General features: G+C 40.1%; 1 protein-coding gene across 1 annotated transcript in view; it reads left to right on the top strand.

Moving 5' to 3' along the window:
• Positions 1-385: 385 nt before the first annotated feature.
• dph1.L (diphthamide biosynthesis 1 L homeolog) overlaps positions 386-26,160 on the top strand; it is a 176,510-nt gene continuing 150,735 nt past the window's right edge. The window contains exon 1 of the mRNA XM_018246146.2: positions 386-550. Within this exon, the coding sequence (XP_018101635.1) occupies positions 412-550 (139 nt within the window). The 5' untranslated portion in view covers positions 386-411. The remainder of the gene's footprint in view (positions 551-26,160) is intronic.

The raw sequence follows: 26,160 nt of genomic DNA, 5'->3' as shown, positions 1-26,160 counted from the left end.
TCAAATGAATGCATGGTTGCTAGGGTAATTTGGACCCTAGCAACCAGATTGCTGAAGTTGCAAACTGGAGAGCTGCTGAATAACTCAACAACCACAAATAATAAAAAATATAAACCAATTGCAAACTGTCTCAGGATATCACTCTCTACATCATACTAAAAGTTAACATAAAGGTGAACAACCCCTTTAAGACCAAAAGAACTGAGGGAATTTCTCTGTAAGCTTCGTCTGCTGTGTATATGATGCATATAAAACCCGCCGGTAAATGTTTCAATGATCTACAAACTTCTCACCGCCTCTGATTCAGCCGCATCATGGGGCGATCGATGTCTCTAGCTGTGATTGCTCAGGAAGTGAGCGCAAGCTCAGGCATCGATTGCTACTGCCTTTTGGTGACACACGTGGGTAAATATGTCAGAGATGGCGGAAGTGCTGGTTAGATTGGAGACTGCTGCTGGAACGGCTCCTCAGCGTGGGATTATGGAACCAGAGAGAAACGAATCAGGCACCCCATCTGTGGCAGTGACTCCTGCGGCTCCTATTAATGCAGGTTAGGTCCAGAACGTGTTTATATGTCCTATTTCTGTACAGCAGCTGTACCACACACGTGCTCCCCCGATATTTCCTGGTGGTGTCATTGCTTGGCAGTCGTATGTAGATGGAGTTTAGATCAAACCTTTGTTACCTACTCCTCATTTGTTCATATGGTACATTGTGCTTATTGTGTACAGTATATTTGTGTAAGAAACACATTGCCCAGTCTCTTGTTCTACTGGTTGGTTGCTGTACTCTGTTGTTAGGGTTCAATTTACCCTAGCAACCAGGCAGTGGTTTGAATGAGAGACTAATGTGTAAAAGAAACGGATCCGCACACACACCGATTAGTGCAGTCGGGGATTATCCCCTTTTATTCAGCCACCAAACATCAACGTTTCGGGGGGGGAACACCCACCCTTCATCAGGATCAAGGGTGGGTGTTCCCCCCCCGAAATGTTGATGTTTGGTGGCTGAATAAAAGGGGATAATCCCCGACTGCACTAATCGGTGTGTGTGCGGATCCGTTTCTTTTACACATTGGTTGCTAAGGGACCCGGCCGGGTCAACGGAAGGAACGCACCACCAGCTTGCAGGATTGGTGAACTACAGGTGTGCGGTAGGATAATTACATTGAATGAGAGACTGGCAGATGAATAGCGAGAGCCTGCATACTGTAGAATAATAAATAGGGTTGCCACCTGGCCTGTACTTTACCGGCCTGGCCGGTAAAAATGATGGCTGATCCCAATTTTATTAATAGGGAAATAAGATAAATATATAGGAAGGCCGGTATTTTTTTTCCAGAAAAGGTTACAGCCCTAATAATAAATAATAAAGTAATACAATTGTAGTCTCGTGGAGCACTGGGATTTTGTCTGCTGTGGTCAGTAGGGTTGCTGTGTACTTGCTGGTAAATTTGTAATTCATTCATTTCGCCCCATTTCTCCCCCTAATTCCTTATATACTGTCTCCCTAAACCTCTACACCCCCCCCCCCGCCTACTCACCCAGTCTCTGTCCAGTCTACCCTATTTACATTTCAATGCCTCTCTCCCCCCTTCCAAATGACTCTTTCGCCCCTTCCATTACATCATCACCCAGACCCTCTTCCTTGCTGGCTGGTATTCCCCTGTACAAAAGGTGGCAACCTTCAAAAACATTGGGGAAAAAAGAATTAAAAAGCTATTTAAAGTGACATATAGGATTAATGAAAAAACCCTAATTTTGTAGGCAATTATGAGTAATATATGGTGTTGCTTTTACAAGGTGCTAAAAATTAATATTATCTTTATTGGAGTTCCCTATAGATGTTCTCTGGTCCCTGTCTGTGTTTCAGATGAGGGGTGGTGGGCATGTCCTAACGGTCCCTGCCAGAAGCCCAGTAGGATGGGCAACAGCCAACCACAGCCCTGCAGTCACACAAGCACAGACAGGCTTATATATATAAACAAGGGAAAGTTGTGCTCACCACTAATTTTTAAAAACATTAGGCGGGGGTGCAATGAGGCTGTGACCACAAAATACATATAGACAGGCCCGGATTTGTAGCGAGGCCACATAAGCCCGGGCTTAGGGCAGCACTTTTTATGGGGCGGCATGCCGCTCTGTGTGGAGCCTGTGCTCCCCAGTGCTCTGGCGCTCGCACGCCAGCGTGTGGTAGGGCGGGTGCTAGGACCGCGCGGAGCGCACGGCCTAGGGGCCCCTGCCCAGCGAATCCAGCGCTGCATATAGACAAATACAAGAGTCCTCTGCACTCAACCCATTATCAATATATTTAAGACAGAGACATTTTGTGCATACTGCTACTGAAAAATGCCTTACCCTTTAAACAAAACAGGGATTGTTTGCAATATATTTAAGCTGGCCAACTACGTCAAAGTCATCCCATATCTGGCCAGTCCTTCGCTCAATTTTCATCTGATTCCATTTTTTAAAAATTAGTCCTGTGAGTGCGGATCCTTTTTGCTGGTTATCATTTGAATTTTTGATACTGCACCCAGGCAATTTAAACCTTTATTCGTGAGTGCTGGCTATCCCGTGGATTTTATATAATATATATATATATATATATATATATATATATATATATATTATATATATAAAATAACTCTCTAAATCCTGCACATGATACAGTGTGAGAATATTGTGAGGAAGATGTGTGAATAAGAAGTTGCAGGGTGACAGTAAACAGAAAAGAACATACAGTTATTAATTTCACATTAGAACAAAATCCACACTATTAACCTTCACATTTTCACCTCTTTCATTTTCTCAGACTTCACAGTACTATATCACACAATATGAAATAGTTGCAAATAAACACAGCCCAAATATCCATACACACACGTGCCTAATTCTTAATGTACTGCTGCTGTCACAGTACAGGGCCCGCAGATTTATTTTATTAATGTAGAAATCTGCGCACCCTGTTCCAGGAGAAACCTCTTTTTTAGGGGCAGATTTAAAAAATAAAAAGTCAACTTGTGTTTTCCTGAAAAATTCTAGTTTTTCAAGATTTCAGTCAATTACTCGGGTTAAAAAAATCTTGAATATTTCAGGTTTTTGTAAGAAAAAATATTTTTTTTTTTCGAGATTTATTATACCCCGAAGCTGGAAATAGCTAGAACCCGATAGTACACCATCTTAAACCTGTCGAGGTCATGTAGAAGTCAATGGCAGAGGTCCCTTGAGCCATTTGAAGATGTTGCTAGCCTTCATGTTGATTGGGTTTTTTTCAGTGGGTTGGCTTGAAAACTCTAAGAGTTTTTTCCCTTTTAAAATAGACTCCATTTCATCCAAATAATCCAAAAAAATTTTTAAAATATAATACAGGTATGGGACCTATTATCCAGAATGCTCGGGACCTGGAATTTTCCAGATCTTTCCATAATTTGGATCTTCATACCTAGTCTGCTAAAAAATCTTTTGAACATTAAATAAACCCAATAGGATTGTTTTTCTCCAGTAATGATTAATTATATCTTAGTTAGGATCAAGTACAAGGTACTGTTTTATTATTACAGAGAAAAAGGAAATCATTTTTAAAAATTTATTTAGATAAAATTGAGTCTATGGGAGATGGCCTTTCTGTAATTTGGTGTTTTCTGGATAACGAATCCAATACCTGTCATAAACAGTCCCTTGTACAGGTTTGGGATCCGTTATCTGGAAACCCTTAATCCAGAAAGCTCCAAATTATGGGAAGGCTGTCTCCCATAGACTACATTTTAATCAAGAAATTCACATTTTTAAAATTGATTTCTTTTTCTCTGTAATAATAAAACAGAGAACCAGCCTATTGGGTTTATTTAATCTTTACATGATTTTCTAGTAGACTTAGGGGCAGATTTACTAATGGTCGAAGTGAATTTGAGGGAATTTTCGAAGTAAAAAAATTCAAAATTCAAAGTGATTTTTTGGATACTTCCATCGTTCGAATATTCGACCATTCGATAATCGAAGTACTGTCTCTTTAAAAAAACTTCGACTTCAATACTTCACCTAATTAAACCTGCCGAAATGCTATGTTAGCCTATGGGGACCTTCTACAATATTTTTCTAAGTCTTAAGGCTAGGACTACACGGCCGACACTGATGCAATCCGACGCTGGGGGACTAAACGCACGCGTCAAGTCGGAAGTGACAGGAACAAGGTAAGTAAATATAACGTTGGATCGTGTCGCAACGGTGATCCGACGCGGCACGACTGTCAGATGCAGACCGCGTAGTCCTAGCCTTACACATCGAATAAAAATCCTTCGGTCAATCACTAAAATCGTTCGAAACAAAATGATTTTTATTCGATCACAGGATTGCCAAATTTGTTGAAAAAACTTCGAATTCAATTTTTTTTTTAATTCGATGGTCGAATTTCAAAGTTTTTTGTACTTCCAAATTCGACCCTTGATAAATCTGACCCTTAAGGTATGAAAATCCAAATTACGTAAAGATACATTTCCGTCTAGAAAACCCCATGTCCTGAGCATTTTGTATAAACTATCCCATACCCGTACTCATACATATCAATATATATAATATATTTTGAAAAGATGCAGTTGACCATCTTAAATATTTTGCATAGACTCCATTTTATCCAAATAATCCAAATTTTTAAAAATGATTTCCTTTTTCTCTGTAATAATAAAACAGTAGCTTTTACTTGATCCAAACGGAGATATCATTAATCCTTATTGGAAGCAAAACCAGCCTATTGGGTTTATTTAATGTTTAAATTAATTTCTAGTAGAATAAGGCATGAAGACCCAAATTACGGAAAGATCCGTTATCCGGAAAACCCCAGGTCCCAAGCATTCTGGATAACAGGTCCCATACCTGTGTATATATATATATATATATATATATACTAGACATTAAGCCCGTTAAATTAACGGGCGCTAGAACATATGTAGAAAATTCGCCAGAGACGGTCCGTGGGGCACATGCGCAGTAGCACAATCCCACGGACACGGGGACTGGACGCAGAGACACTTCAACTTTATTATATATATATATATATATATACACAGTAAATTAAAGAGAATAAATGAGGAACTAGTGTTTGTTAAAACCTTCTAGTGCCAATTCATCTCATGTGCTTCCCCACTTTATCTAAAGTATTAGAACCTTTGACAGACAAATCAGCAAGTGCTCTCAAGCCCTCACTGATAATTAGTTAATAGACTTTACTTCTGTACTGTATAATCTTAGAGATTTCTTGGCAATTTAGAGGAAAATTAAACATGAACTATATGATTACCTTTCTTCCCATTCCAACCACAGCTGTGAAAGTCTTGGGCTCGGGCCAGACGGGCCAGAAATCAGTCTGCCCAAATCTGCAACCTGATTTCAGCCCCTTGTCTGCCCGTGTCCAGAAGCCTTGCGTCGGCTCTGGCGCAAATAGACTAGCCAGATTTCATTGAATAAACGTGAGACTTTGCATCTCGAGCCAAAATCCACTGTCTTTTTGTGCCAGAGCCGACACAAGGATCCCAGTTGTGAGCAGACCAGGGGATTCGGCTAGCGGTCAGTGGCTGAAATCAGCCTGTGGATTTAGGCAGGCTGATTTCTGCCCTGTCTGGCCCTAGCCTTAAAGGAGAACTAAAGCCTAACTAAAGAAGTAGGTTAGAAATGTTGTACATTATGTTTTGGGCTTCTGTAGCAGCCCAAGGCAACCACAGCCCTTTAGCAGTAAAGATCTGTGTCTCCAAAGATGCCCCAGTAGCTCCCCATCTTTTCTGCTGATTCACTGCACATGCTCTGTGCTGCTGTCACTTACTGAGATTAGGGACCTACTCACAATATACAGTACACATAGAATATAAATGTCACAATATAAGGCTGATTAGTAATTAATACAGATAATTACTACATGGCAGCACAGAAACCAGTGCGAATAGCATCAGAATTTAATAATCAGCCCTGTAGCATCAGGTTATATTACATGCCAGCCTCATTTTCTGCTTGATAATTTGTGACAACCCCTAAGCTTAGCTTCTCAACAGCTGTTCAGAGCCCACTCACAGACACTTTCCAAGATGGTGACCCCCTGTGACAAGTCTGATGTCCTGAATCATTGCTGCTATTGACAAGCTAAAACTTTAGGCTGGTGCAATAAATTCATTATATAAAATAAGGCATTTTTACCATATTCATTTTTAGGTTTTAGTTCTCCTTTAAGGGAAGCGGTACATGGGTGACTATAGTGTCCACAGTGTGAGCACCCTTTCTATCAACTGCTGCTTCTGCTGGGAGAGGTAACATCATACCATGGTGTAATGGGAAGTTGTTGCTGGGGAAGTAAGTATGAATTGTAGTGACTACTGTGATTTGCACAGGGGCCATATCTTCCTTACTGGTTCGTAGGCCTCAAGCCAGATGTAACTCTTCAGAGAGTCGAAGTTCTCACTGGTTCTAGCTTTCAGTGTTACAACAGCATTCTGCCATACAGTTTAATTATAATATATAATTGTAACAGTCTACATGCATGGCTATATACATGTGTCTTTAAATATGCATCTAATCTAATCATCTAATTCAGGCAGAAATGACCAAATTGGATGGTGTGGATTTTGCCCATGTAGCCATCTTAAGGGATACCCTGCTACTTTATATGTAGTAAAATGTGTTTATCTTATTTTTGCAGAATATGAATAGGGTTTGTGTTTCATTTAAGCCTCTGAAAGGTGCATCTAAGATTAAATACTGGGCTCACATTGCTTACTGGGAATCTGCCTTCCATTCTGGAGTAATAAAACTAGGAGAAGGGCACAGGGGAATTGCTTTGGATGTATTTACTAGAATCTGAATGTTCAGGGAGAATTGTAAATCACATGCCATTTTGGCTGTTTTATCACCTAAGAATAAATTACTTCGATTTATGTGCGATAAAGCTGGAGCAATGCATATGTCTGTTTGAATGTGTATATCCAATCCTTTATCATTAGCTAGAGATTAGCTCTATCAAAGGCCAATTTTAGAAACTCTTCCTAGGATCATTGTTGGGACTGTTGTACAGAGAATCACTGCATTTATTTAAGGCAGCACCTAAGATTGTGTTATCACCTTTAGCTTGTTCCTGTCTAGGATTTGTGGGGTGGAGGGTATTTTTTTTACAGGTATGGGATCTGTTATCTGTTATAGCACCAAATTTCGGAAAGGCCGTCTCCTATAGACTCCATTTTATCCAAATAATCCACATTTTAAAAAAAAAATATTTATTTTTTCTATGCACAGGTATGGGACCTGTTATCCAGATTGCTCGGGACCTTGGGTTTTCTGGATAACGGATCTTTCCGTATTTTGGGTCTTCATTCCTTAATTCTACTAGAAAATCATGTAAAGATTTAATAAACCCAATGGCCTGGTTTTGCTTCCAATAAGGATTAATTATATCTTCGTTTGGATCAAGTACATGGTACTGTTGTATTATTACAGCGAAAAAGGAAATCATTTTAAAAAATTTGGATTATTTGATTATAATGGAGTCTATGGGCCTTTGCATAATTTGGAGCTTTCTGGATAACAGGTTTCCAGATAATGATCCCATAACTGTGATAATAATGCAGCGCCTTGTACTCTATCCAAACTAAGATATAATTAATCCTTATTGGAAGCAAAAAACAGCCTGTTTGGGTTTATTTAACATTTACACGATTTTCTAGTAAACTTAAGGTATGAAGATCCAAATTACAGAATGATCCAATATCCAGAAAACCCCAGGCTCCAGCATTCTGGATAACAGGTTCCATACTTGTAGTACAAAAGATGGCTGCAAAATGATTTGAAACACCCAGCTTCACCCCTTGCACAGGAATTGTGTGCCAATTCCATAGCCATTAATATACAGATGGAGCACTGGCTGTCCCAAATGATTTTTTGAGATACCCAGATAAGACATTCTAAGCAGGATTCCTGGCAGATAATTTGATTTAGATGGCTATAGAATAATACAAACCCTTTTGTGATTCTTATCCCAAACTGATCAACATATTTCAGCCATTTAATCATATTAACCACTAGCAATACAACTAGCAATACAACTGTCTGGGATATTTCAAGAAATTAATTTGCCTGTCCAGTGCTCCATCTGTTGCAAACGTTCCTTTTTAACCCTTTAAGTGCCACAGAACGTAGAATCTACGTTCTGTGGATCAAAGGACCAAAGTGCCACAGATCGTAGATTCTACGTTCTGCAGCACTTCCGGGTTTGCGAGCGGAGGAGCGGCTGTTAGAGCCGCTCGCTCCGCTCCTTCACGATCCCCTGCCCCTAGACAACGAGCAGAGCAGGGGATCGTGTGGCCCCTGGGGCGCGATCGCCCAGGGGCCCCAAAGCAGCAGCAGGGACGCGTTTCCTATGCGTCCTGCTGCTGCCTGCGCCGCACTTCCGCCCAGCTCCGCCCCCACATGGCTGATGATCGTTGGAGCTGGAGATCTGCTGCGTGGGACCCTTTCTGATCGATCTGCAGCATCTACCCCAGGTAAGTGTAACATTTACACACACAAAAACACACAAACACACCAACACACACTTATTACAGTAATATACACTTACATTCACACTTACACACACTCACACATAGATTTTTGGGGATTGGGGGGGTCACACACACTCACAGCACCCATGTACACTTGCACACGCGCACATGCGCAAATAACATGCAATTTACCCGTTGTGCACACGCATATGTACATATATGGCTTTGTGGCTTTTTTTTTTTTTTTTCTTATCGCATCGTCTCTTTTTGGGCTAAAAAAAATGTTTTATTGCCGTTCCGAATAGCGTATTCGCTAACCGTACTGTGCAATAGCTTTTGTATGTTATTTTGGTGGTTATATTGCAATTTTGGGTATTTTGGTGCATTTTTAGCCATTTTATTGAATTTTTAGCCATTTTATTGCATTTTCAGCTCTGCATTTGTGTTGTTCACTTGTTTCTGCCCGTATAATCGATTTGGCCCAGCTAAAATATTCAAACGGTAATTCTGGTGGCCGATTACACTAGTGTGAAAAAAAAAAGCATTGATTTTTGTGGTTTTATTAGTTTTTGGTGATTTATTTGCATTTCACACTGTTCTGTGTTATTTTGTTTTGCCTATGTAAATTTTATCTACTATATATCCATTTGGGGGTCTCTGTGCGCCACATAGTTTGGTATATCTATGCATATTGGGCATCAAAGTGTTCAGTAGACCCCTGTCATTCATATTTAGGATGTTTTATGCTGATACGTTACGAAATGTGGGGCACATAATGGGGTAAAATTCAAGCTTTGTGACGATTTTCAGAAATTTGATAAAAACCGTTATGTTCAGCATTGCTTTGCAGTTTGGCAGTTTGCTGTAGAAACACTTATTTACCCATTTTGGATTCGTCAGAATGTGTACTTTCTGAAAATATATGGTTTTCTGGGGTCTCTGTACTGTTAGGGGGGTCTAATGTCGCATAATACACACACCAGGTGCTTATATTGCAGCAGCCAGCGCGTCAGCTGTGAAAATGTCTATACATATTGTCATTTGGGGGTCTCTGTGCGCAACATAGTTTGGTATATCTATGCATATTGGGCATCAAAGTGTTCAGTAGACCCCTGGCGCTCATATTTAGGATGTTTTATGCTGATAAGCTACGAAATGTGGGGCATATAATGGGGTAGAATTCAAGCTTTGTGACGATTTTCAGAAATTTGATAAAAACCGTTATGTTCAGCATTGCTTTGCAGTTTGGCAGTTTGCAGTAGAAACACTTATTTACCCATATTGGATTCGTCAAAATGTGTACTTTCTGAAAATATATGGTTTTCTGGGGTCTCTGTGCTGTTAGGTGGTCTAATGTCGCATAATACACACACTGGGTGGTTATATTGCAGCAGCCAGCGCGTCAGCCGTGAAAATGTCTATACATATTGTCATTTGGGGGTCTCTGTGCGCCACATAGTTTGGTATATCTATGCATATTGGGCATCAAAGTGTTCAGTAGACCCCATGCGCTCATATTTAGGATGTTTTATGCTGATAAGTTACGAAATGTGGGGCATATAATGGGGTAAAATTCAAGCTTTGTGACGATGTTCAGAAATTTGATAAAAACCGTTACGTTCAGCATTGCTTTGCAGTTTGACAGTTTGCAGTAGGAACACATATTTACCCATATTGGATTCGTCAAAATGTGTACTTTCTGAAAATATATGGTTTTCTGGGGTCTCTGTACTGTTAGGGGGGTCTAATGTCGCATATTACACACACCAGGTGCTTGTATTGCAGCAGCCAGCGCGCATCAGCCGTGAAAATGTATACACTATTGTCATTTGGGGGTCTCTGTGCGCCACATAGTTTGGTATATCTATGCATATTGGGCATCAAAGTGTTTAGTAGACCCCTGGCGTTCATATTCAGGATGTTTTATGCTGATAAGTTACGAAATGTGGGGCATATAATGGGGTAAAATTCAAGCTTTGTGACGATTTTCAGAAATTTGATAAAAACCGTTACGTTCAGCATTGCTTTGCAGTTTGACAGTATGCAGTAGGAACACATATTTACCCATATTGGATTCGTCAGAATGTGTACTTTCCGAAAATATATGGTTTTCTGGGGTCTCTGTACTGTTAGGGGGGTCTAATGTCGCATATTAGACACACCGGGTGCTTATATTGCAGCAGCCAGCGCGCGTCAGCCGTGAAAATGTATACACTATTGTCATTTGGGGGTCTCTGTGCGCCACATAGTTTGGTATATCTATGCATATTGGGCATCAAAGTGTTCAGTAGACCCCTGGCGTTCATATTCAGGATGTTTTATGCTGATAAGTTACGAAATGTGGGGCATATAATGGGGTAAAATTCAAGCTTTGTGACGATTTTCAGAAATTTGATAAAAACCGTTATGTTCAGCATTGCTTTGCAGTTTGGCAGTTTGCAGTAGAAACACTTATTTACCCATATTGGATTCGTCAGAATGTGTACTTTCTGAAAATATATGGTTTTCTGGGGTCTCTGTACTGTTAGGTGGTCTAATGTCGCATAATACACACACACCGGGTGGTTATATTGCTGCAGCCAGCGTGTCAGCCGTGAAAATGTCTATACATATTGTCATTTGTGGGTCTCTGTGCGCCACATAGTTTGGTATATCTATGCATTTTGGGCATCAAAGTGTTCAGTAGACCCCTGGCGCTCATATTTAGGATGTTTTATGCTGATAAGTTACGAAATGTGGGGCATATAATGGGATAAATTTCAAGCTTTGTGACGATTTTCAGAAATTTGATAAAAACTGTTACGTTCAGCATTGCTTTGCAGTTTGACAGTTTGCAGTAGGAACACATATTTACCCATTTTGGATTCGTCAGAATGTGTACTTTCTGAAAATATATGGTTTTCTGGGGTCTCTGTACTGTTAGGGGGGTCTAATGTCGCATATTACACACACCGGGTGCTTATATTGCAGCAGCCAGCGTGCGTCAGCCGTGAAAATGTATATACACTATTGTCATTTGGGGGTCTCTGTGCGCCACATAGTTTGGTATATCTATGCATATTGGGCATCAAAGTGTTCAGTAGACCCCTGGCGTTCATATTCAGGATGTTTTATGCTGATAAGTTACGAAATGTGGGGCATATAATGGGGTAAAATTCAAGCTTTGTGACGATTTTCAGAAATTTGATAAAAACCGTTACGTTCAGCATTGCTTTGCAGTTTGACAGTTTGCAGTAGGAACACATATTTACCCATATTGGATTCGTCAGAATGTGTACTTTCTGAAAATATATGGTTTTCTGGGGTCTCTGTACTGTTAGGTGGTCTAATGTCGCATAATACACACACCGGGTGGTTATATTGCAGCAGCCAGCGCGTCAGCCGTGAAAATGTCTATACATATTGTCATTTGGGGGTCTCTGTGCCCCACATAGTTTGGTATATCTATGCACATTGGGCATCAAACTGTTTAGTAGACCCCTATGTTTATATTTAGGATGCTTTATGCTGGTAATGATACATGGACAATACGATGCTGGAAAGTTGAAGCTTTGAGGCAATTTTCAAAATATTTTACCAAAACCGCCAAATTTGGCAAAGCCTTGCGACTCAGTAGTTTGGGGCAGAAAGGCATGGGTACCCATTTTAGATTCTGTATAATGTGTACTTTCCAAAAATATATGGGTTTGGGGGGTAAACATATATTTCTGTGTTTTTACCCCACAAAAATGCAGTCAATGTGTTGATTTTTCATTAGCTGAAGTTACCCACAGGACTATTTGTATGCGCTAACTTCATTTTGGGGCCTCTAACTGCCATATACTTTGGTAAACCTATGCACAGTGGGCACCAAACTGTTTGGAAGACCCCTGGCAATCATATTTAGGGTGTTTTTTTTTGGTGCGTAACGATACGTGGGTGATATGGTGCTGAGAAGTTGAAGCTTTGAGGCAATTTTCAGATATTTCACCAAAACCGACAATTGTGGGAAAGCCTTGCGACTCAGTAGTTTGGAGCAGAAAGGCATGGGTACCCATTTTAGATTCGGTAGAATGTGTACTTTCCAAAAATATATGGGTTTGGGGGGTAAACATATATTTCTGTGTTTTTACCCCACAAAAATGCAGTCAATGTGTTGATTTTTCATTAGCTGAAGTTACCCACAGGACTATTTGTATGCGCTAACTTCATTTTGGGGCCTCTAACTGCCATATACTTTGGTAAACCTATGCACAGTGGGCACCAAACTGTTTGGAGGACCCCTGGCAATCATATTTAGGGTGTTTTTTTTTGGTGCGTAACGATACATGGGTGATATGGTGCTGAGAAGTTGAAGCTTTGAGGCAATTTTCAGATATTTCACCAAAACCGACAATTGTGGGAAAGCCTTGCGACTCAGTAGTTTGGAGCAGAAAGGCATGGGTACCCATTTTAGATTCGGTAGAATGTGTACTTTCCAAAAATATATGGGTTTGGGGGGTAAACATATATTTCTGTGTTTTTACCCCACAAAAATGCAGTCAATGTGTTGATTTTTCATTAGCTGAAGTTACCCACAGGACTATTTGTATGCGCTAACTTCATTTTGGGGCCTCTAACTGCCATATACTTTGGTAAACCTATGCACAGTGGGCACCAAACTGTTTGGAGGACCCCTGGCAATCATATTTAGGGTGTTTTTTTTTTGGTGCGTAACGATACATGGGTGATATGGTGCTGAGAAGTTGAAGCTTTGAGGCAATTTTCAGATATTTCACCAAAACCGACAATTGTGGGAAAGCCTTGCGACTCAGTAGTTTGGAGCAGAAAGGCATGGGTACCCATTTTAGATTCGGTAGAATGTGTACTTTCCAAAAATATATGGGTTTGGGGGGTAAACATATATTTCTGTGTTTTTACCCCACAAAAATGCAGTCAATGTGTTGATTTTTCATTAGCTGAAGTTACCCACAGGACTATTTGTATGCGCTAACTTCATTTTGGGGCCTCTAACTGCCATATACTTTGGTAAACCTATGCACAGTGGGCACCAAACTGTTTGGAGGACCCCTGGCAATCATATTTAGGGTGTTTTTTTTTGGTGCGTAACGATACATGGGTGATATGGTGCTGAGAAGTTGAAGCTTTGAGGAAATTTTCAGATATTTCACCAAAACCGACAATTGTGGGAAAGCCTTGCGACTCAGTAGTTTGGAGCAGAAAGGCATGGGTACCCATTTTAGATTCGGTAGAATGTGTACTTTCCAAAAATATATGGGTTTGGGGGGTAAACATATATTTCTGTGTTTTTACCCCACAAAAATGCAGTCAATGTGTTGATTTTTCATTAGATGAAGTTACCCACAGGACTATTTGTATGCGCTAACTTCATTTTGAGGCCTCTAACTGCCAGATACTTTGGTAAACCTATGAACAATGGCCACCAAACTGTTTGGAGGAACCCTGGCAATCATATTTAGGGTGTTTTTTCTTGGTGCGTAACGATACATGGGTGATATGGTGCTGAGAAGTTGAAGCTTTGAGGCAATTTTCAGATATTTCACCAAAACCGACAATTGTGGGAAAGCCTTGCGACTCAGTAGTTTGGAACAGAAAGGCATGGGTACCCATTTTAGATTCTGTAGAATGTGAACTTTCCAAAAATATATGGGTTTTGGGGGGTAAACATATATTTCTGTGTTTTTACCCCACAAAAATGCAGTCAATGTGTTGATTTTTCATTAGCTGAAGTTACCCACGGGACTGTTTGTATGCGCTAACTTCATTTTGGGGCCTCTAAATGCCAGATACTTTGGTAAACTTATGAACAATGGCCACCAAAATGTTCAGAGGAACCCTGGCAATCATATTTAGGGTGCTTTTTCTTAGTACGTAATGATACATGGGTGATATGGTGCTGAGAAGTTGAAGCTTTGAGGCAATTTTCAGATATTTCACCAAAACCGACAATTGTGGGAAGGCCTTGCGACTCAGTAGTTTGGAGCAGAAAGGCATGGGTACCCATTTTAGATTCTGTAGAATGTGTACTTTCCAAAAATATATGGGTTTTGGGGGGTAAACATATATTTCTGTGTTTTTACCCCACAAAAATGCAGTCAATGTGTTGATTTCTCATTAGATGAAGTTACTCACGGGACTGTTTGTATGCGCTAACTTCATTTTGGGGCCTCTAAATGCCAGATACTTTGGTAAACTTATGAACAATGGCCACCAAAATGTTCAGAGGAACCCTGGCAATCATATTTAGGGTGCTTTTTCTTAGTACGTAATGATACATGGGTGATATGGTGCTGGGAAGTTGAAGTTTTGAGGCAATTTTCAGATATTTCACCAAAACCGACAATTTTGGGAAAGCCTTGCGACTCAGTAGTTTGGAGCAGAAAGGCATGGGTACCCATTTTAGATTCTGTAGAATGTGTTCTTTCCAAAAATATATGGGTTTGGGGGGTAAACATATATTTCTGTGTTTTTACCCCACAAAAAATGCAGTCAATGTGTTGATTTCTCAGTAGCTGAAGTAAAGTCCTGAACAATTTGGATGCGCTAACTTCATATTTGTGTCTCTAAATGCCAGATACTTTGGTAAACCTATGCATAATGGATATCAAACTGTTCAGTGGACCCCTGGCAATCATATTTCAGGTGCTTTTTCTTGGTACGTAATATAGTTTGGGATATGCGGAGCAGCAAAATAAAACCTTTGAAATGATTTTTCAAAATTTTGAATTTTATATTGAAAAACCGCTATGTTCAGACAAGCTTTTCTGTTTGGTAGTTGGGAGTAGAGAGACATAGTTACCCATTTTGTAATCGGCAGAATGTGTACTTTTCAAAAATGTATGGTTTTCTGGGGTAAACCTATGGTTTCAGGATTTTTTGCCTTGGAATCTAAAGCATGCCGTTTTCTGCCTTAGTGCTTTCAAAATTCAGTAATATACTGCCGGGAGTTTTTGCTGTACAGAAATCCTAAATCTCCCTAAAACTATACATATCTGGTATTGGCACGTTCGAGAGACATAAGGCTTTCCAAATCAGTTGGATTTTCATCTGTAAAATGAAATATTTTTCTGGTATAAATTGATATACAATGAAAAATGGTAATTTTTCATTTTTTTTTGTTATTTAGCACTATAAATTTTTTTGCACAGGTGGAAATACATGAAAACTCAGGCAGATTTAGAAAGCTCAGTTTCTACCGAAAAAAACAATGTATAGTTTTCCTAGGTAAACTATAGGTTTCCCCTCAGAAAATGCCCCTAAAGTGAGAGAGCACAAAATGCTTAAAAACGGCTGGCATTTCGCGTAACCAAAATGTGAAATTCTGCTGGCACTTAAAGGGTTAAAGGAGGTGCCGGATTGGTGTCCACCCCCAGCAGTAGATAAATAAAAATTCCAAGAATTCTTTAGAACTATCAGTGTGGTGCTGAGTATTCTAATCCAGCAACTGATGCCGGGATCCAGGTTGTTATTTATAATTAAAGGAACGGTAACACCAAAAAAGGTATGACATTTACCCTGCAATGATAAAACTGTTGTATTTGCTTCAGAAACCTTATTATAGTTTATATAAACAAGCCGCTGTGCAGCCATGGGGGCAGCCATTCCAGCATGGAATACACAGTAGATAACAGATAAGTGCAGAAGAATTCCATTATATACTTCAGAGCTTATCTGTTATCTCCTGTGTATCCTGTGCTTTTTCTCCTTTTTCAGCTGCCCCCATGGCTACACCGCAGCTTGTTTATATAAACTATAATAATGTTTCTGAAGTAAACGCACCAGTTATACCAGTGCAGCACAACAGTATAATACATGTTCATTACTTTAAAACACTTTTTTTGGTGTTACTGTTCCTTTAAGTTTTGCTGCAGAAAACTGGTAGATGTATGCGGTTTTATAACTTATCATCCCTTCATAGTTGTTTGTGAATGTCATTGCATTTGAAAAGCAGTATCTGTTTCTGTTACATCTGTCTACAATCTTAAATCGGGATTCAGTTTTCCTCCAGGTCATTAATTCAGCTGGCTTTCAATAACGTTTCAGGAGTCAGAACCAAGAGAGGCAGAAAGATTGTGCTTTTAATAGCAGCTACATTTTAAAAAAAAACAAAAAACAATTAGAACCATTGAAAATGTTTAATTAATGGATATTGGCAAGCTGCTTAGAATTACATTTTATTTCACTATGCAAAAAAAGGTATTTGTGGGTGGAGGACCCATTATAACATGTATACAAATCATAATATTTAATAATAAATAAAATATTTTTTGGGTGACTGAGAACGTCAGAGTGGGGGTCAGGTAGACTCACAGCAGAAGGTTTTGCTCAATAACTCAGATAACCGTGAGAAGTACCACATTGATTATTTAAAGGATACTCTGCAGGTAGCTGTCTGAGCTGTTAGAAATAATGCCGCCAGCAGTGTGATCATTCATGCTACTCTAACTGCAGTACAAAAGCCTTTGCTGATTTGTTCCCCCCACCTAATTTGGTACCTATTAACATTTCCAATTTACATTAACAATCGGGGGTTTCATCTTCCAGTGGAAATAAACTTTTTTTTTATTGTTACTTTCCTGTTGGTGCCGGAATCTAACTTTTGATATATTATAATTCAAAATGCTACATCTAGCTATCCAGCAGTACAAGGTACATACAGTAGCAACATAGTTCCAAAATGGTCTTTTTACCATGGACACACAAACCCTGTTAACATCTCAATGTCCTATTATATACAGGTATGGATACTTTATCCGGAAACCCGTTATACAGAAAGCTCCAAATTATGGGAATGCTATTATGGGACTCCATTTTAATTACATGATTCCGTTTTTTAAAAATGGTTTCCTTTTTCTCTGTCATAATAAAACAGTAACTTGTAATGATCCAAACTAAGATATTAATCCTTATTAGAGGCAAAACAAACCTACTGTGCTTATTTAATTCTTAAATTCGTTTTAAGCAGACTTATTTATTAAAAAACGAATGTTAAAATCTCAACAACAAAAAAATTTCCACTAGAAAACTCAAATTTTTAGAGGGGGAAAAAAATAGAGATTTACTATACCCTCATGCTGCAAAAGTCCAGAATCTGAAAGCCATCTCAGACCTGTCGAGGTCATGTATAAGTCAATGGGAGTGGCACCTATCCCAAATTGAAGTTATCGAGGTCTGCGCTGGGTTATCCCAAAATTCTTTTTTTATTAATAAATAAGCTAAAATCAGGCATGGGAGTTGGATTGTGGGTTTTCTAATAAAATATGAAGTAAATTTGGATTTTAGTAAATAATCCCCTTAATGTTTAGAGATCGAAATTACAGAAAGATCCCTTATCCCAGGTCCCGAGCATTCACACTGTTGCTGGGGCCAAGCTTTCAAATGGGGGCAGGGCCGCCATTAGAATTCAAGGGGCCCCATACAACAACATTTTCACCCTGGCACCCAAGCCCCACCCCTGATCCCGCCCACTCCACATCACAATTAAAAGACCACACAGACATCAGCACTAAAAAAGTAACCCCCCCCCCCCACATATTGATGGTCAGGGCCCACTTATAAGGTAAAAAAAACCAAACATTGGTGCCAGGGCCCCCTTACAAGTTAAAAAAATTTGGGGCCCCAAAAAGTATTTTTTTTAAAAAAATTTGTGGCAGGGGCCTATAGATTATTAAAAGAAAACATTGGTGGCCAGAGGATTAAAAAAAACAAAAAAAAATCCACATTGGTGTCAGTAGAATTGAACTCGTGGCTTCAGGACTTCAGTTATAGCTGTTTTCGTGACTTCGGGTCTTTTTGCCGCTTCAGGACTTCATTGTCGGCTCCTTTCGTGAATTTGTTTCTTTCGCCGTTTCAGGACTTTAGTGTCGGCTCCTTTCGTGACTTTGGGTCTTTCCGACGCTTAGGACTTCGTATGTTCAGCACTTCCGCATTCGGCTGTTCGGGACTTCGCAAGCAGAGGCATGGCTGTGGAGCGGTCAAGGGGGGCCCGGCTCTTCGAAAAGTGCAGCACTGCTGGGCCCCCCTTCAGCCCCGGGCCCGGGACTTGTCCCCCCTCTCCCCCCTGATGGCGGCCCTGAATGGGGGTCACTAATCCCATCTAAAAAACAAATGCTCTGTAAGGGTAAGCAACAAAAATAAACATGTAACCTAAGGGTAAAGTCACACTGGGAGATTCGGGGAGATTTAGTCACCCCAAAGAAGAGGCGATTAGTGGCCGGGCAACAAATGCTCTCCCGAATCGCTTACCCTTAGGCTACAAGTTTATTTTTGTTGCTACTATGGGACCTGTTATCCAAAAAGCTTGGGACCTAGGGTTTTCTGGATAATGGATCTTTCTGTAATATGGATCTTCATAACTTAAGTCTACTAGAAAATCATGTAAACCTTAAATAAATCCAATAGGCTGGTTTTGCTTCCTATAAGGATTAATTCTATCTTAGTTGGGATCAAGTACAAGCTACTGTTTTATTATTACAGAAAAAAAGGAAATCAGTTTGAAAAATTTGGATGAAATGGAGTCTATGGAGACGGTCCTTCCATAATTCTGAACTTTCCGGATAACAAATTTTCAGATTACCGAGCCCATACCTGTACAGTTAAGACGGATACAATCCGATCCTACTAAACCCATGGATAAAGCTGTAGGCATTGGGTTGACTTGCTGATCACTAGTCCATTGAGAAGTGATGTAGCCAGCCTTGGATGTGATGCTTTGGGCTGCTTGTCCTTTCTTATGAGATGAAGTGGAATAAATCCCCTTAATAATCTCTGAAAGGCTTGTGCTTGTTTGTTTGTTTGCTTTCTAGTGGAAGAGCGATTGCTTGAGAAATAATAGATCATAAAAGATACCGAATACAGTGAAATAGGCAAATGCAATCCAGATCCCCAATATAACAAAGCTAAACTATCAAACAGAATCATATATATTTGTTTGACCAGCAGCTAAATATGGGGTGGACTTTCCAGTCCCAGTGTGAATACCCACACATTAAGCACACAGAGCTACTGCTTGCAATTAATGAAAATAATGAAATCTGATCCCAAGAATATATGTTCATCTTGCATAAAACTCCTAAAGCAGAAAACATAATGTGAAGTAAAAATAATCTATAAAATTAATCAATCAATCAGGTCTGTAGACTGATAAGGACTAGTATTTTAAAAGCATCCCATAGGGTTATCCAAAAGCACAGAATAAATAAAGGTATTTTCTCCAAAATGCTCAGGACCTGGTGTTTTCCAGATATCGGATCTTTCTGTAATTTGGATCGTCATACCATAAAGCTACTAGAAAATAATGTAAAGATTAATTCAAATCTTTAACTAAAATAGGCTTGTTTTGCTTCCAATAAGTTAATAATAATTAATAATTAATTAAATTAACTTTGTGTGGTATAGAATGACCAATTCTAAGTAACATTTTAATTGGTCTTCCTTATTTATTTTTTATAGGTTTTTAATTATTTGCCTTCTTCTTCTGACACTTTCTAGCTTGCAAATGGGGGTCAAATCTAAAAAAAAAACAAATGCTCTGTAAGGCTACAAATGTATTTTTATTGTTTCTTATTACTCATCTTTCTATTCAGGGCCTCTCCTATTCAAATCCCGATTTTTTTTATTCAAATCCATGCATGGTTGTTAGGGTAATTTGGACCCTAGCAACCAGATTGCTGAAACTGCAAACTGGAGAGCTGCTAAATAAAAATCTAAATAACTCAAAAACCACAAACAATAAAAAATTAAAACCATTTGCATATTATCTCAGAATATCACTCCCTACAACCCCTTTAATTATATCTTAGTTTGGATAAAGAACAAGTTACTGTTTTATTATTATTATGTTTTATTTAAGAAAAAGGGAATCATTTTTTAAATATTATTGTATTATTTTAATAAAATGGCATCTATGGGAGATGGCCTTTCTGTAATTCTGAGCTTTGTGGATAATGGGTTTCCAGATAACAGATCCCATACCTTTACAAATGGGAAACCGATCCTGGTTAGGGTGAGAAGGGCCCTTCGCTACAAATTTACATGCAAAGTGCAGCCTTAAATCAGCAGGTATTTACTTGTCTCATGCCATATATACAGCACTGCCTAGATACCAAAATAAGAGTTTTGACTCTCCCATAAGGCATCATGGGCTGAGATATGCAAATCATTCTTTTATGTCCTTTTGGCCAACTATGCATCCAGATCCGCTGGTTTATAGCACAGATACAGCCTAATGGTTCAAAGCCATATATCCAAACTTGCAGACAGACTGTTTCAATCTTGTTAGATCTCATCAGTGCAAGATATTGGAACATGGCTTAAGCTGGCCATAGATGCAAAGATCTGATCGTACAAATCGAGGATTCGTATGATTTTTGGACGATGTGTGGAGAGTCCCGTCATTTTTCGTCCGGCGGAGATCAGTCGTTTGGTCGATCGGACAGGTTAAAAGATTTCTGTTGGCTGCCGATAATTTCTCTGCATGTATTGCCGATCGTACGATTTTCAGAGGGAGACTGTCACTAGCTTTTGTCGGACTTTTGTCGGAAGGGCTTTTTGATTCCTTTTAACCCTTTTCACCCTAACCAGGATCGGTTTCCCATTTCACTACTCTCCAAGTCCTACCCCTCATAAGCCATGGTCCAATATCATGCACTGATGAGATCTGACAAGATGAAAACAGGCTGTCTGTAAAGGTGGCCATACACGGGCCGATAAAAGCTGCTGACAGACCAAGTCGGCAACTTATTGGCCCGTGTATGGGGGCCCCCGACGGGCTTCCCCGATCGAGATCTGGCCGAAAGTCGGCCAGATCTCGATCGGATGGGGTTAAAAATCCCGTCGGATCGCGGCCGCATCTGTTCGTTGATGCGGTCCCGCGATCCGACCGCCCATTTGGCGAACGCTAGGATCCGATCGTTGGGCCCTAGGGCCCACGATCGGATCAGCCCGATATTGCCCACCTCAAGGTGGGCATATCGGAGGGAGATCCGCTCGTTTGGCGACATCGCCAAACGAGCGGATCTATCCGTGTATGGCCACCTTAAGTTTGGATATATGGCTCTGACCATTAGGCTGTATCTGTGCTATAAACCAGCGGTTCTGGATGCATAGTCGGCCTTATGGGAGAAATAAAACTCTTATTTTGGTATCTAGGCAGTACTGTGTGTATGGCATTAGACAAGTAAAATACCTTCTGATTTCCGAAGGCTTCACTTTGCATACCTGTATGAACAAACTGGACAGTGCTGGTAAAGAATAAATGCTGTGATCTATTCTTACTATACTCATCTATGGGCACACCTATAAGGACCATGATTGAGTAGAAAATCATCATCATTTATTTACATAGCGCCTACAAGATATGCAGTCAGCAGGGTCGGACTGGGGGGACCGGGGCCCACCGGGACTGCTGGTCCAGGGCCCCCCGCCCCCCTACTGCGCCGCTCGAAAGCCGCCATGCGCATGCGCGAGCGCACTTCTCGGCGCGCAAGCGGCGATGCGCATGCGCATCGCCGAAAACCTTTTAAAAATTTTTATACTATTAGAGGGGGTCTGGCCCGGCGGGGGCCCACGAGGGTCGGGGCCCACCGGGTTTTTTCCCGGTGTCCCGCCGGGCCAGTCCGACACTGTCAGTCAGTGCTTTACCTTAGTTATAACAAATGGGGAATAAATGGTGAATAACAAACAAGGGTTTACAGAGTACAATAGGATTAGAGGGTCCTACAAATTAGAGTTTACAATCTAAAGGATAGGGTACAATTGAGAGTTGAGACATTAGGATTTTAGAAGCAATGTTATGATTTATAATACAGCATGATTGATTCCAGAATGGTGCTAGCCACTTTTACAGGTGACATTTCTATAATTGTTGCATACTGCACTTAATTGCGTTTATCTACCATTTTAACCAATGACAATTCTATATGGATAAACCTACTGGACAAATCTTGGATGATATTTTTGCTTTGGAATTAGGTTAAGCAAATGGTCCCTACTGGCATGTTGCTGCTCTAAATGGTTTAGGTTGATGGCACATGTAGTTTATTTCATTTTATCAATCGTACATAAAATGCAGCTTCAGAATAAGATGAATGGGCTCCAGTTACTTTCTATTACTGATAAAAGAAGCAATCTTTGCTTTGGCACATGGATATTCTCCTTGCATGCTTCACCACCAGCCTGCAGAGTCCAATTGACGAAAGCAATTGGAGTGTTTTTGTCTTTGAGGAAGAAACATAGGGACAGAATCAGGCCCAGACTGGCAATCTGTGGGTTCTGGCAAATGCCAGAGGGGCTGCTATAAGTTGCCATAGAAAGTCTGTATTTAGTGGGCTGCTGGGGGCTGTTTGGGCTTCTGTGTGGGCTGATTGGGCCTCTGTGTACCTGAAATGCCAGGGCCTATTTTAATTCTCAGTCCAGACCTGGACAGAATGCTACATATACCCTTAGACCAGTGATCCCCCAACCAGTGGCTCATGTTCAACATGTTGCTCACCAGCCCCTTGGATGCTACTCCCAGTGGCCTCAAAGCAGATGCTATTTTTTAATTACAGGTATGGGACCTGTTATCCAGAATTCACGGGACCTGGGGTTTTCTGGATAATGGATCTTTACGTACTTTGGATCTTCATACCTTAAGTCTACTTGTTGGGATCAAGTACACGATACTGTTTTATTATTACAGAAAAAAAGTAAAATAATTTTTTAAATTTTTAAATATTTGGATATAATGGAGTATATGGGAGGCAGCCTTCCTGTAATTCAGAACTTTCTGGATAACGGGTTTCCGAATAATGGATGCTATACCTGTACTAGCTTGGAGGCAGGTTTTGGCTGCCAAACAGACCCGCCTGTATGCTTACAGTCCACATCGGAGCTACCAATTAGCCAATCACAGACCTTACTTGGCACCATCCATGAACATTTTTCATGCTTGTGTTGCTCCCCAACTATTTTTATATCTGAATGTTGCTCATCTGTAAAACGTTTGGGGGACCCCTGTGTATGGGAATGACAAATGGCTGTTCATATTTTAAGTCTACTAGTTGGGATCAAGGTACTGTCTTAATATTACAGAAAAAAGGAAATCATTTTTGAAAATTTGGATTATTTGGATATAATGGAGTATATGGGAGGCAGCCTTCTTGTAAGTCGGAACTTTCTGGATAACGGGTTTCTGGATAATGGATGCTATACCTAGACTAGCTTGGAGGCAAGTTTTGGTTGCAAAACCAATTAGCCAATCACAGACCTTACTTGGCACCACCCATGAACATTTTTCATGCTTGTGTTGCACCCCAACTATTTTTACATCTGAATGTTGCTCATGGGTAAAACATTTGGGGACCCCTGTGTACGGGAATGACAAATGGCTGTCGACCACGAGGAGTATAATTAGTGACTAAAATGTGGTTACAGTTGGAACATGGGAAACCTTGGCAGTTGTAGGTAGATGCTAATTTGTGCTGTGGTACAGGTAACCCACATTTAACTGCTTCAGTACTCATCATATTCATATTCATCATATTCACCAGACATTTCCAGAATGTCTATTTTGAATGTTCTGATTATTGGAATTTTTTATTGGTATGTGTATAAATATCCAGATTGCCACATGAGCTCGACTTATCATCTGTCCACTGACCATGAGCAACATAAAGGGTAGCCTTGATGCTTTTGGGTAGTTATAATATCAAAAACAAATGCCTGATTCGTTCCTACGGGTTACTCAGTTAGGGCATAAACCTGTAGATCTAAGCCGATGGAAGCTGAAATGGCTCCAGTACCAAACAGGGCTATATACAAAAGCAAGACATTTTTACTATAGATAAAGTAAACACATGCTGGTATGTTTATATAGTCTTCCAGTCTTCAGCAGTGGGTGACTGAGCACGTTTTTTATTCCGTGACAAGGTCTCCATTCTCAGGCAACAGGTTGAAAATGGATCCTCAGGGAGAAGCTCTCCTTTAAATATTTGCTGCGCATCTTTCTCCCAGACAGCTGTTGCTCTTTTTAATGAAGCTGTCAGCCCTATGCGTAAGCCTGTGTACACAGTAAGGGCTTTAGTCCGTCAAAATCTTCAAGTACTGCCTAATTCCTATACAGACTGAAGGAATTTTGCAGTTAATTTAATTTCCTCATCATTCACAGGGCTTGCATCCACTCACCAAATAAATTCATACATTTTGATCTTGTACATGCTGGGAATATATGCTTTGCTTATGTCTATCCTTTTAGACACTGGGAAAATGACAGTGTTGTCAGCTACATTGGCTCATAGATATAATTAGCAGGCACTTTGATAACATGGCACGTATACCTGGCAATCGTGTGACATCTATCCTATGTCCTACCCACCAGCAGGCACACGGTGCAGCAGAGCATGGTACTTGGCAAGTGTAAGCTACAAAGGAAAGTCATGCCCCAAGTGCAAATGCTGAAGGGCATGGTTTTGTACCTCTTTGTTTTTTTTTTTGCACTTGCATCTGACCCCAGAGAAGTAGTCTTGTGAAGGCAAAATACAGTTACTTGCTCAAATTCCTATTCAGTTATGTAGCTAGTAGGGATGCACCGAATCCAGGATTCAGTTCGGGATTCGGCCAGGATTCAGCCTTTTTAAGCAGGATTTGGATTCGGCTGAATTCTTCTGCCTGGCCGAACCGAATTCGAACCCTAATTTGCATATGTAAATCACGTGACTTTTTGTCACAAAACAAGGAAGTAAAAAATGTTTTCCCCTTCCCATCCCTAATTTGCATATGCAAATTAGGGTTCCGGTTCGGTATTTAGCGGAATCTTTCACAAAAGGATTTGGGGGTTCCGCCGAATCCAAAAAAAAGTGGATTTGGTGCATCCCTAGTAGCTAGTGCTTTCCATCTTTTATTTTTTATGGTTTTCCCAAAATTTGAATGTTCCTGTCTCTGGTGTTTGTCTGGCAGCTCAGTGATCCTGGAGCATTCCAAACTGTTACAATTTGCTACATTTAGTTGATACAATTAGATGATTTCTGTGCGATAATAGCAACTATTGTATCAATTATTACAGCCACATTTAATGAAACTCAAGGATTCTGCTCAACAAGGACAAAGATAACAAATGTATCAACTAAATGTATCAATGTAGAAAAGTTTATAGGGTCGGCGAACCCCCCCTTCAAGAGCTGCTTAAGAAGGTGAAAAAAGAAAGTTTACACTTATATTAGAAAAACGATCACAAATCGGAAATGGAAAGTAATTGGAAAAAGTATTTATTTCTTTATTTCTGCTGAAATCAACTGAACTAAAAAATAGTTTGAAGGTGAGCAACCCCTTTGAGGACCTTTCTAATATGCTTCTGCAATTCTACATGGTTTCAAGTGCATCGATCCTGCCTCTACTTAATGTTGTGCAACTGAACCTATTGATGGCAGGGACCCTAAAGGTGGCTATAGACCTAACGATTACGATCTTTCTTGGAAAATATCTTTCCAAGAAAGATAGTTTGTTTCAATACACACGTGTAGAGCTGAATCGTCCGATATACAGGTAGAAACAATAGAATCTTACATGTATCTCATGATTCAGCAGTAACAATGGGCGATGTTTGGGTGCCTTCAAAGGCACCTGATCAAAATGTTCCGTCCAGCCCGATCGACGAGCCGACTGATTTCGAAGTA

This window comes from Xenopus laevis, chromosome 2L, assembly GCF_017654675.1.
Source record: "Xenopus laevis strain J_2021 chromosome 2L, Xenopus_laevis_v10.1, whole genome shotgun sequence".
Taxonomy (NCBI): Eukaryota; Metazoa; Chordata; class Amphibia; order Anura; family Pipidae; genus Xenopus; species Xenopus laevis.
The sequence above is the reverse complement of the archived record's forward strand: the minus strand, read 5'-3'. Positions and strand labels throughout refer to the sequence as shown.